This window comes from Perca flavescens, chromosome 8 (genome assembly GCF_004354835.1).
Source record: "Perca flavescens isolate YP-PL-M2 chromosome 8, PFLA_1.0, whole genome shotgun sequence".
NCBI classification, from domain to species: Eukaryota; Metazoa; Chordata; class Actinopteri; order Perciformes; family Percidae; genus Perca; species Perca flavescens.
Genome location: NC_041338.1, coordinates 36026120 through 36038619, shown reverse-complemented (window position 1 = coordinate 36038619; position 12500 = coordinate 36026120). Strand labels below are relative to the sequence as shown.

General features: G+C 41.7%; 1 protein-coding gene across 1 annotated transcript in view; it reads right to left on the bottom strand.

Moving 5' to 3' along the window:
• The window catches only part of LOC114559908 (nuclear factor of activated T-cells, cytoplasmic 3), a 51136-nt gene that overhangs the window by 4691 nt on the left and 33945 nt on the right, over positions 1-12500 (bottom strand). The window contains exons 9-10 of the mRNA XM_028584932.1: positions 10602-11174; positions 4733-4862 (exon numbers count right to left, since the gene is read on the bottom strand). Of these exons, the coding sequence (XP_028440733.1) occupies positions 4733-4862; positions 10602-11174 (703 nt within the window). The remainder of the gene's footprint in view (positions 1-4732; positions 4863-10601; positions 11175-12500) is intronic.

Below are 12500 nucleotides of genomic sequence, written 5' to 3'. Positions count from 1 at the left end.
ATGATGCCATCAGGACCACATCATCTGCAAAGAGCAGCGATGAGATCCCCAGCCCACCAAACTGCAACCCCTCCCCACCCCGACTACGCCTCGATATCCTGTCCATAAATATTACAAACAGGATTGGTGACAAAGCGCAGCCCTGGCGGAGGCCAACCCTCACCTGAAACGAGTCCGACTTACTACCGAGAACCCGGACACAGCTCTCACTTTGGTCATAGAGATTGGATGGCCCTGAGTAGAACCCCCTCACCCCATACTCCCCGCAGCACCTCCCACAGTATCTCCCGGGGACCCGGTCATACGCCTTCTCCAAATCCACAAAACACATGTAGACCGGTTGGGCATACTCCCAGGCTCCCTCCAGGATCCTTGCAGAGTGAAGAGCTGGTCCGTTGTTCCACGACCAGGGACGGAATCCGCATTGTTCCTCCTCAACCCGAGGTTCGACTATCGGCCGAACCCTCCTTTCCAGCACCTTGGAGTAGACTTTACCAGGGAGGCTGAGAAGTGTGATACCCCTATAATTGGCACACACCCTCTGGTCCCCCCTTTTAAAAAGAGGAACCACCACCCCAGTCTGCCACTCCTTTGGCACCGCCCCAGACTTCCACGCAATGTTGAAGAGGCGTGTCAACCAGGACAACCCCTCCACACCCAGAGCCTTGAGCATTTCTGGGACGGATCTCATCAATCCCGGGGCTTTGCCACTGTGTAGTTGTTTGACTACATCAGTGACTTCCGCCTGGGAAATCGGCGACAATCCCCGTTATCCTCCAGCTCTGCCTCTAACATAGAGGGCGATTAGTCGGATTCAGGAGTTCCTCAAAGTGCTCCCTCCACCGCCCTATTACCTCCTCAGTGGAGGTCAACAGTGTCCCATCCTTACTGTACACAGCTTGGATGGTTCCCCCCCCCTCCTGAGGTGGCGAACAGTTTTCCAGAAACACTTTGGTGCCGACCGAAAGTCCTTCTCCATGTCTTTCCAAACTTCTCCCACACCCGCTGCTTTGCCTCTTTCACGGCAGAGGCTGCAGCCCTCGGCCCTTCACACCCTGCACTGCTCCGGAGTCCTCCGAGATAACATATCCCGGAAGGACTCCTTCTTCAGTCGGACGGCTTCCCTGACCACTGGTGTCCACCACGGTGTTCGTGGGTTACCGCCCCTTGAGGCACCTAAGATCCTAAGACCACAGCTCCCTCGCCGCAGCTTCAGCAATGGAAACTTTGAACATTGTCCACTCGGGTTCAATGCCCCCAGCCTCCACAGGATGCCGAAAAATCCCGGAGGTGTGAGTTGAAAGTCTGTCGGACAGGGGCCTCCTCCAGACGTTCCCAATTTACCCGCACACACGTTTGGGCTTACCAGGTCTGTCCAGAGTCTTCCCCCACCCCTGACCCAACTCACCACCAGATGGTGATCGGTTGACAGCTTGCCCCTCTCTTCACCCGAGTGTCCAAAACATACGGCCTCAGATCAGATGAAACAATTATATAGCAATTGCAGGTGAAAACATCCCACGTTAAAACTCAGAAGAATGTCTGTTGTAACAGCATTTAAATGACCAAAATGTCAACATAATATACTTAAGATCAGTGGTACAAGAAGCAATCGGATATTTTATTTCAGTTTAAACTTTGGTACGCTGGGAGTTCAGACAGACGTGTTGCTTTAAAGCCAGACGAGATGGATTTGAGTGATATGTGATGCCACGATAGCAGCTGCAGCGCGAGGCCCTCCACGAGAAGCGAGCTACGAAAAAACGTTTTAAAACCCCCTGTCAAACGTGTCAACTTTCTTTTTATTTTATATGCTCTATATATATATATATAGTACAGGCCAAAAGTTTGGACACACCTTCTCATTCTATGCGTTTCCTTTTCATTTTCATGACTATTTACATTGTAGATTCTCACTGAAGGCATCAAAACTATGAATGAACACATGTGGAATTATGTACTTAACAAAAAAAGTGTGAAATAACTGAAAACATGTCTTATATTTTAGATTCTTCAAAGTAGCCCCCCTTTGCTTTTTTATTAAAAAATTCCACTAATTAACCCTGACAAAGCACACCTGTGAAGGTAAAACCATTTCAGGTGACTACCTCATGAAGCTCATTGAGAGAACACCAAGGGTTTGCAGAGTTATCAAAAAAAGCAAAGGGTGGCTACTTTGAGGAATCTAAAATATAAGACATGTTTTCAGTTAGTTCACACTTTTTTCACTTTTCTTAAGTGAGAATCTACAATGTAAATAGTCATGAAAATAAAAAGGAAACGCATTGAATGAGAAGGTGTGTCCAAACTTTTGGCCAGTACTGTGTGTGTATATATATATAAAATTTTTTAACCACACACACACACACAGAGACGTACACACACACACACACACACATATGTACACACTCACACACATACGTACACACTCACACGCGCACACACACACCCAGACAATGTTTCAAGTTAAAAGATAAAAAGTGGGGAAAAAAACAAACAAAACAAAAACCTTGAAAGCATCAAAAGCGTCTAGCAGCCACACCGTGTCTGTCTGTCTGTCTGTCTGTCTGTCTGTCTGTCTGTCTGTCTGTCTGTCTGTCTGTCTGTCTGTCGGTCGAGATGCTGTTTTATCTGAGAGATGCTCTGCTCAGGGGCAATGATTAGTGTTTCCGTCTTAGCTGAGTTCAGCAGTAAAAAGTTATCATTTAACCACTGCTTAATCCCACTCAGACAGTTGAGTAAGGATGACAGTTTATATAACTCAGTAGGCTTAAAAGAGCAGTATAACTGAACGTCATCTGCATACAAGTGATAAGAAACATCCTTAAACTGGCCGATTATATGTCCTAGAGGGAGTATATACAAAAGGAAAAGAATCGGTCCCAGGACAAAACCCTGAGGAACACCACTCAATAGACCTGCAGTGTCTGACATGATCTGATTTATAAAAACACTAAAACTTCTACCGGTAAGGTAAGACAAAAACCATTTTAAAGCTGATCCAGATATCCCTAATAGATCCTGAAGTTTATTAATCAAAATATTGTGATCAATAGTGTCGAAGGCAGATGTAAGGTCCAATAAAACTAACACTGTATGCTTTCCACAATCTGCTGACATCAAAATATCACTCGAAACTTTAACTAGTGCAGTTTCCGTAGAATGTTTTTTCCGGAAACCTGACAAAAAAACCTGAAATATTGTTCATCTCTAAGAAAGCAGTAAGCTGCTCTGCTACCACTTTCTCTAGAATCTTAGCCATAAAAGGGAGTTTTGATATAGGCCTATAATTCATAGGTTGCAATGGGTCTAAACTGGGTTTTTTAAGAACAGGTTCAACAATAGCATGTTTAAAAAAAGTCAGGAACCACACCAGTTAAAAGAGAAGTATTGATCATTTCTACAACACAGGGGCCAATACTATCAAAAACCTGCTTAAACAGCATAGTTGGGAGAACATCACTGTGACAACAAGAAGGTTTCAACTTATCTAGCAGAGTGGCGACCTCATGTAATGTCACCAGTTCAAAGGAGAAACATGGATGAGGAAGCGCCAAAGTACAAGCTTTGATACAAGCAGGAGAAAGTAAAATACTAGATCTGATATCTTTAATCTTCTCAACAAAGAAGTTAAGGAATACATTACTGTTTGCTAAGAAAGCACCGCAACTGGAGAGACAGATGCCGAAACAATTGAGTTAATGGTGTCAAACAAGAATTTGGGGTTTTCTTATTTGAGGATATTAGCTGAGAGAAGTATTTAGTTCTAGCAATTTTCAGAAGTTCATTTAGGGAAGTAGTTAATTCTCTAAGATAAAGCCTATGAACTTCAAGTTTAGTTGTTTTCCATAAGCGCTGTATTTTCCGACGTTTACTTCTACAGCTCTGAATAGACGTGTTTATCCAGGGGCAGGGTTTTTGAAGAGAGACCATGTTTGATTTCATAGGAGCCACTTCATCTAAAATAGCTAAACATTGGCTATTAAAAGACTCAACATACACATTTCCGTCACTGCAACCCCTTAGCCGGCATAGATCAAACAACATAGAAAACCTCCCAGCAACATCCTGGTTAATAGCTCTCCTTTGAGCCTTCATTCTCAGAGGCGGGGGGTCCCGAGGTAAGTTCAGGTTAAAGAAAACACAACTATGATCACTCACATGTACATCCTCCACACACACATTTACTATCTCTAGACCTAAAGAGAAAACAAGGTCCAGGGTGTGCCCCTTTAAGTGTGTAGGTCCTGAGACATGTTGTGTAAAATTAAAAGAGTCAGTAATGGATATGAGATCTGTAGCTGCAATGCATGACATATTGTCAATGTTTGTGTGTCTGTGCGTTTGTGTGTGTGTCTGTTCGTCTGTCTGTCTGTCTGTCTGTCTGTGTGTTTGTCTGTCTGTCTGTGTGTGTCTATGTGTCTGTGTGTTTGTGTGTGTGTGTCTGTCTGTCTGTCTGTCTGTCTATGTGTCTGTCTGTCTGTCTGTGTGTGTGTGTTTTTTTGTTTGTCTGTGTGTGTCTGTCTGTGTGTCTGTTTGTGTGTATGTCTGTCTGTCTGTCTGTCTGTCTTTTGGTGTGTCGGTCTGTCTGTCTGTCTCTGTATCTGTCTGTCTGTTTGTTTGTCTGTGTGTCTTTTGGTGTGTCTGTGTATTTGTCTGTGTGTGTGTCTGTCTGTCTGTCTGTCTGTCTGCCTGCCTGCCTGCCTGCCTGCCTGCCTGTCTGGTGTCCTACCATCATCCAGTGTGATCTCCTGGAGGCCCAGGGAGCCCGGATTATTTGGCTGTTCTTCGGGCTCCTGCTTGATGCTTGGCGCCTCTACGGCGCCGGTGAGAGGCGAGTCCTCCCGGGGGCCAAAGTAGGGCTGAGAAAAAAACACATAATCACGATTATTTCGGTCAATATTGAAAAATCACGATAATTTGACACAATTACTCGTTAATAGGGCTGGGCAATATATCGATATTATATCGATATCGTGATATGAGACTAGATATCGTCTTCGATTTTGGATATCGTAATATTGTGATACGCGATTATGCAACCGATGTGTTCTAACGGTTATATTTCACCAAAAATCCATGTTTGTTGATATTTTGTTATTTATTTTCGTATAAATCTGGTTTTGTGTGTATTTATTTTGGGGAGCTTTTATTTTGTTAATTTTATTTGCCTGTTAGTGATGTCACTTCCTGTATTCTCGTCAGTAGCGGTACGCTATGGTGAGGAGAGGTAAGACAATCTGAGCGCTCTGGTTCAAAGTGACTTAAAACATGTTAAAACCGCTAAGTAGAAGTTCTTACCATACTTTAACTGTCACTAGCTTTGTTCATTGTCATGGTGATATTTGTTTGAATGTGTACATACAGTTTTATTGTGTACGGCACTTTTTGTGTGAGATGCTAGCTCACTTCTCTCAGGCTAGCTTAATGAAGAGCACACTTTGGGATTCTTATGCGCTGGTTCTTTTCTCCCTCTCATTTAAAGGTATGCTATGTGCTTGTAGGAACCCAGAGCTGCTGTACTGATTTAATTGTGTGTTGTACACAGGTATGTGGGTACTCCCCTTGTTTTTTGTGATGAAAATGTTATATTTATACATGTAGTTTTTTGTTTGTTCATGTTTAAATTCTACATTTATTAATGAAATATAAAAATTGCCGTTGGTATGTGGGGAAATGGTTTTGATTTTATAATGACATTTTGACTATACGATCACATTGAAATGTATTTTGTTACATTATTTTAATAAGAACACTGCACGTGTTCGTGAGTAGCGGTACGCTATGGTGAGGAGAGGTGTGCTATGTGCGTGTAGGAACCCAGAGCTGCTGTACTGATTTAACTGTGTTGTACACAGGTATGCAAAATAAAACCCCCGTTCAACTGGCAAAGCAGAAGATGTCTGTCGTCCATTACTACGCATACTGAAATTGAGGGAGTGTCAGGCCAGACCGGCTACAATTAGATACCGTCTTAGATTTTGGATATCGTAATATGAGACTAGATATCGTCTTAGATTTTGGATATCGTAATATGAGACTAGATATCGTCTTAGATTTTGGATATCGTAATATCGTGATACGAGACTAGATATCGTCTTCGATTTTGGATATCGTAATACCGTGATACGAGACTAGATATCGTCTTGGATTTTGGATATCGTAATATCGTGATACGAGACTAGATATCGTCTTGGATTTTGGATATCGTAATACCGTGATACGAGACTAGATATCGTCTTGGATTTTGGATATCGTAATATCGTGATACGAGACTAGATATCGTCTTGGATTTTGGATATCGTAATACCGTGATACGAGACTAGATATCGTCTTGGATTTTGGATATCGTGATACCGTGATACGAGACTAGATATCGTCTTAGATTTTGGATATTGTGATACGAGACAAGATATCGTCTTAGATTTTGGATATTGTGATACAAGACCAGATATCGTCTTGGATTTTGGATATCGTGATATTGTGACTAGATATCGTCTTAGATTTTGGATATCGTAATATCGTGATACGAGACTAGATATCGTCTTGGATTTTGGATATCGTAATACCGTGATACAAGACTAGATATCGTCTTGGATTTTGGATATCGTAATACCATGATACGAGACTAGATATCGTCTTAGATTTTGGATATCGTAATACGAGACTAGATATCGTCTTAGATTTAGGATATCGTAATATCGTGATACGAGACAAGATATCTTCTTAGGTTTTGGATATCGTAATATCGTGATACGAGACTAGATATCGTCTTACATTTTGGATATCGTGATACGAGACCAGATATCGTCTTAGATTTTGGATGTGATATCGTGGTACGAGACTAGATATCGTCTTAGATTTTGGATGTCGTAATATCGTGATACGAGACTAGATATCGTCTTAGATTTTGGATATTATGATACGAGACTAGATACCGTCTTAGATTTTGGATATCGTAATATCGTGATACGAGACTAGATACCGTCTTAGATTTTGGATATCGTAATATCGTGATACGAGACTAGATACCGTCTTAGATTTTGGACATCGTAATATCGTGATACGAGACTAGATATCGTCTTAGATTTTGGATATCATGATACGAGACCAGATATCGTCTTAGATTTTGGATATCGTAATATCGTGATACGAGACTAGATATCGTCTTAGATTTTGTATGTCGTAATACGAGACCAGATATCGTCTTAGATTTAGGATATCGTAATATCGTGATACGAGACCAGATATCTTCTTAGGTTTTGGATATCGTAATACCGTGATACGAGACTAGATATCGTCTTTGATTTTGGATGTGATATCCTGATACGAGACTAGATATCGTCTTAGATTCTGGATGTCGTAATATCGTGATACGAGACTAGATATCGTCTTAGATTTTGGATATCGTAATATCGTGATACAAGACTAGATATCGTCTTAGATTTTGGATATCGTAATATCGTGATACGAGACAAGATATCGTCTTAGATTTTGGATATCGTAATATCGTGATACGAGACTAGATATCGTCTTAGATTTTGGATATCGTAATATCGTGATACGAGACTAGATATCGTCTTCGATTTAGGATATCGTAATATAGTGATACGAGACAAGATATCGTCTTAGGTTTTGGATATCGTAATATGGTGATACGAGACTAGATATCGTCTTAGGTTTTGGATATCGTAATATGGTGATACGAGACCAGATATCATCTTAGATTTTGGATGTTGTGATATCGTGATACGAGACTAGATATCGTCTTAGATTTTGGATGTCGTAATATCATGATACGAGACTAGATATCGTCTTAGATTTTGGATATCGTAATATCGTGATACGAGACAAGATATCGTCCTAGATTTTGGATATCTTAATATCGTGATACAAGACTAGATATCGTCTTAGATTTAGGATATCGTAATATCGTGATACGAGACTAGATATCGTCTTAGATTTTGGATATCGTGATACGAGACCAGATATCGTCTTAGATTTTGGATATCGTGATACGAGACTAGATACCGTCTTAGATTTTGGATATCGTAATATCTTGATACAAGACTATATAGCGTCTTAGATTTTGGATATCGTAATATCGTGATACGAGACAAGATATCGTCTTAGATTTTGGATATCGTAATATCGTGATACGAGACTAGATATCGTCTTAGATTTTGGATATCGTAATATCGGGATACGAGACTAGATAGCGTGTTAGATTTTGGATATCATGATACGAGACTAGATATCGTCTTAGATTTTGGATATCGTAATATCGTGATACGAGACTAGATATCGTCTTAGATTTTGGATATCGTGATACGAGACCAGATATCGTCTTAGATTTTGGATATTGTGATATGAGACTAGATATCGTCTTAGATTTTGGATATCGTGATATGACATAAGTGTCTTTTCCTGGTTTTAAAGGCTGCATTACAGTAAAGTGATGTACTTTCCTGAACTTACCAGACTGTTGTAACTGTTCTATTATTCACCTTTACCCACTTAGTCATTATATCCACATTACTGATGATTATTTATCAAAAATCTAAGTGTGAAGATATTTTGTTAAAGCACCAACTGTCAACCCTACAATATCGCCGCAATATCGATATCGACGTATTTGGTCTAGAATATGGCGATATCTGATTTTTGCCCTATCGCCCAGCCCTACTCGTTAACTTCTAGAATCAATGTTGCAGTTATTGAACTTAAAAGACAGTGAAACATTGAAACAAATCAACAGTGAAAACACGGTTAATAATTTTCCCGTTGAATTCCCCTTAAAAAAATATAAAACATATATTCAAATGTTGTTGGCAGAGTGAGTTTAGCCTTCGGGAGAGGCAAAAGTATGCTCGTCATTCCGAAGACCAGACAAAATAAAAGTTTAACTTGCAAAATGTAACGTGCAAAATAATAGTTTTTTTTTTGACTACCGTATTTACCGGACTATAAGTTGCACATTTTTTTCCTACTTTGGCTGGTCCTGCGACTTATAGTCAGGTGCGACTTATATATCAAAATATATATAATTTAACATGTTTTTAAATGTTAATTCATACTGAAAACATTACTGTCTACAGTCGCGAGAGGGCGCTCTAGGCTTGTGACAACTAGAATGCTGCTACTAAAGACAACTGAGAAAGAAAACAAACTGCAGGTAGTAAAATATGCAGCCGAAAACGATAATCGAGCAGCAGAAAGAAAGTTTGAAATGAGGGAGAAACTTGTGAGGGAAACTGGAGAAAAGGTGACTCTTGACTGCAATGATTTCTTCATTGCAGTAAGAGTCACCTTTTCGCCAGTCTCCCTCACAAGAGAAAGCTAATCGGCTAATCGCAGGCTGAAAGCTAGATGGCCAGAGCTGGAGGAAGGAGTCGGGAGGGGCTTGTCAATAGTGCAGCTACGTCTCCATGCCTTTTAATACCTCCGTGCTCCACGCCCTGGTAGCTAGTTGTTCTGTGTGCTATTGTATAGTTGAATAACTGTTAATGTGTTACGTTAACATACCGGACACCTACCGTATTCAGCCTGTTGTTCTGTGTGCTATTGTGTAGTTGACAAAAATCTAAATAAATGCGACTTATAGTCCGGAAAATACGGTACATTGTTTTTGTGTGATTGCTAGGAGCCGAAATCAATTATCGCGGTTCAAATTTCGATTAATTAATTTTCAAAGAATTAAATTATAAGACTTTGGTCTTTTAGTAAGAGATATTTTAAATGAGGAAAAAAAAAGTGATTTAATGTGACATGACAATGTAACTAACCAACAAGTTGTTAGTTAGATTACTCGTTGACTGCTGGAAATATGTTGCAATTATTGAACTTAAATAACAGTGGAAAAAATAACATCAAATCAACAGTAAAAAAAACCCACATATATCTGTGAAATTTTCCGTAATACTTTTTACTATTTAAACTTAATGTTTTCATTCAGAACACGAGAGTTTACTTGCAAATCGTGATGAGCTAAATAATTGTTTTTCTCGATTATTCTGTTTTTGTGATCGTCGGGAGCCAAAAAAAAAATCATAATCACGATTAGGGCTGCTCCCTCTTTAGTGGATTAGTCATTGTTCCTCTTTAGACTTTTTTTTTTTTTTTTTCTACCAAAATTTGACATTTCTTTGGAACTATTATTGCCTTCCTTCCTTCAACTGTACTTCTACTTTTTACAAGTTTCTCGCTTTTTTCGAAGTTATGTCACTGTTTTTGAAGATTTTGATACTACTTTTACTTCCTTCCACCATCTTTTTCCAAGGTTTTGTCATTTTTTACAGTCTCATTAACATTTAAATGTTTTTTTCAGTTACATAGTCCATTAGTCATGTTTGATGCTTTTTTTTCATGCTGAATGACTTATTTCCAAGAAACGTACGAGCACATCTCTGGTAAACACAAGAACTAAAGTGGTGCTTTTAGCACGACTCTTTGCGGAGAAACTCAGATTTACAGATCTGTCGATTAAATCAACTAAATCGATTAGTCGGTACGATTGAATGAGTGTTAGTCGACAAAGAACTTCTTCAAATCGAGCACAGCCCTAATGCACGATTACATTTCGATTAATTGCACAGCCCTACCGCAAAGCCTCTTCTGGGGCTGCGAGACGGAGAGCGCTTCCCCTGATGTTCGCCGTAGGACAGCGGAGGAAGAGGAGGAGGAGGGACAGCGAAGGTTTGATGGGGCAATGACGAGGGCTGGGTGGAGATCTGAGCGGGACTCGAGGTCTGAAGGGGACTCGAGGTCTGAGGGGGCAAGGAGGGGTCTAGGAGAGGCGTGGAGGAGGCCTGAGGACACATCAAGGCGGTCTGGAGGGAGCCAGAGGAAGGAGGATGGTGATGAAGCCGAGGCACGCTCTGGGACGGGGGACCACAATGCACCGGGATGTGGTAGGGATCGTAATAAGCCTCGTCTGGGTCACTGGAGGGCAGCTCGTGGAAGCCAGGTGCATTGTGGGAGATGCGGTCGGTCTCCCAGGGCTCCTGTTTGACTCCCGTGGCGCCTGCGGCGGCGAAGTGGCGTCTGAGTGCGGGCAGGTAGGTGAAGCTCTGCGTCAGGCTCCTCTTTCTCTTCCCGTTAGAGACGTAGAACTGGACTTGGACCGGTTCGGTCGTCTTCTTATTGTAGGGAGGGACTTCAACCACGATGCTGGACTGGAACACAGAGACACAGAGACATGAGGAAGGTGAATCCAATACCACAGAGACACAGACACAGAGAGACACAGAGACCAAGACACAGAGAGACACAGAGACCAAGACACAGAGAGACACAGAGACCAAGACACAGAGAGACACAGAGAGACACAGAGACAGAGAGACACAGACAGAGACACAGAGAGACACAGAGACCAAGACACAGAGAGACACAGAGAGACACAGAGAGACACAGAGACAGAGAGACACAGACAGAGAGACAGAAAGACAGAGAGACAGAGACAGAGACACAGACACAGAGACAGAGAGACTGAGACACAGAGACCAAGACACAGAGACAGAGAGACACAGAGACAGAGAGACACAGAGACAGAGACACAGAGACAGAGAGACACAGAGACAGAGAGACACAGAGACACAGAGACACAGACAGAGAGACAGAGACACACAGAGACACAGAGACAGAGAGACAGAGACACACATAGACACAGAGACAGAGAGACAGAGACACACAGACACAGAGACAGAGAGACAGAGACACACATAGACACAGAGACCAGAGACACACAGAGACACAGACAGAGAGACACAGAGACAGAGAGACAGAGAGACAGACACTGTTTAGGCACCAGCACACACACACACACACACACACACACACACACACACACACACACACACACACACACACACACACACACACACACACACACACACACACACACACACACACACACACAGTAATTCAGTATACAAGCAAACTATCTGTAAAGCCATCAGCCCTGCTGTAGGGACTGCAGATGCAAATGAGCCTGTATGGCTCCATCTAGAACATTTACATGTTAGACTGACATGTGATCATGTTGATTTTTGTGTGTCGTCCCCTTTAAAGAAAAAAAAAAAAAAAGTAGTAAAATATGGAAATACTTGAGTAGTGGAGTACATTTCGTGCTTTCCACCACGGAGCATTGAAGTCATGTTTGTGTCAGTCCAGTATTTCCTCTCCGTTGAGCGGTTTTGGGTCCACTAACTCCTGACAAACACATTCATCTCTGTGGTATAAAGGTTAGGCTCTAATGAGGTTATGGACACACACAGACACACGCACACATAGACACACGCACACACAGACACACGCACACACAGACACACGCACACACAGACACACACACACACACACACACACACACAGACAGAGACACGCAAACACAGAGGCACACCCACACACAGAGACACACAGACACATGCACACACAGAGACACACAGACACACCCACACACAGAGACACACAGACACATGCACACACAGAGACACTCAGACACA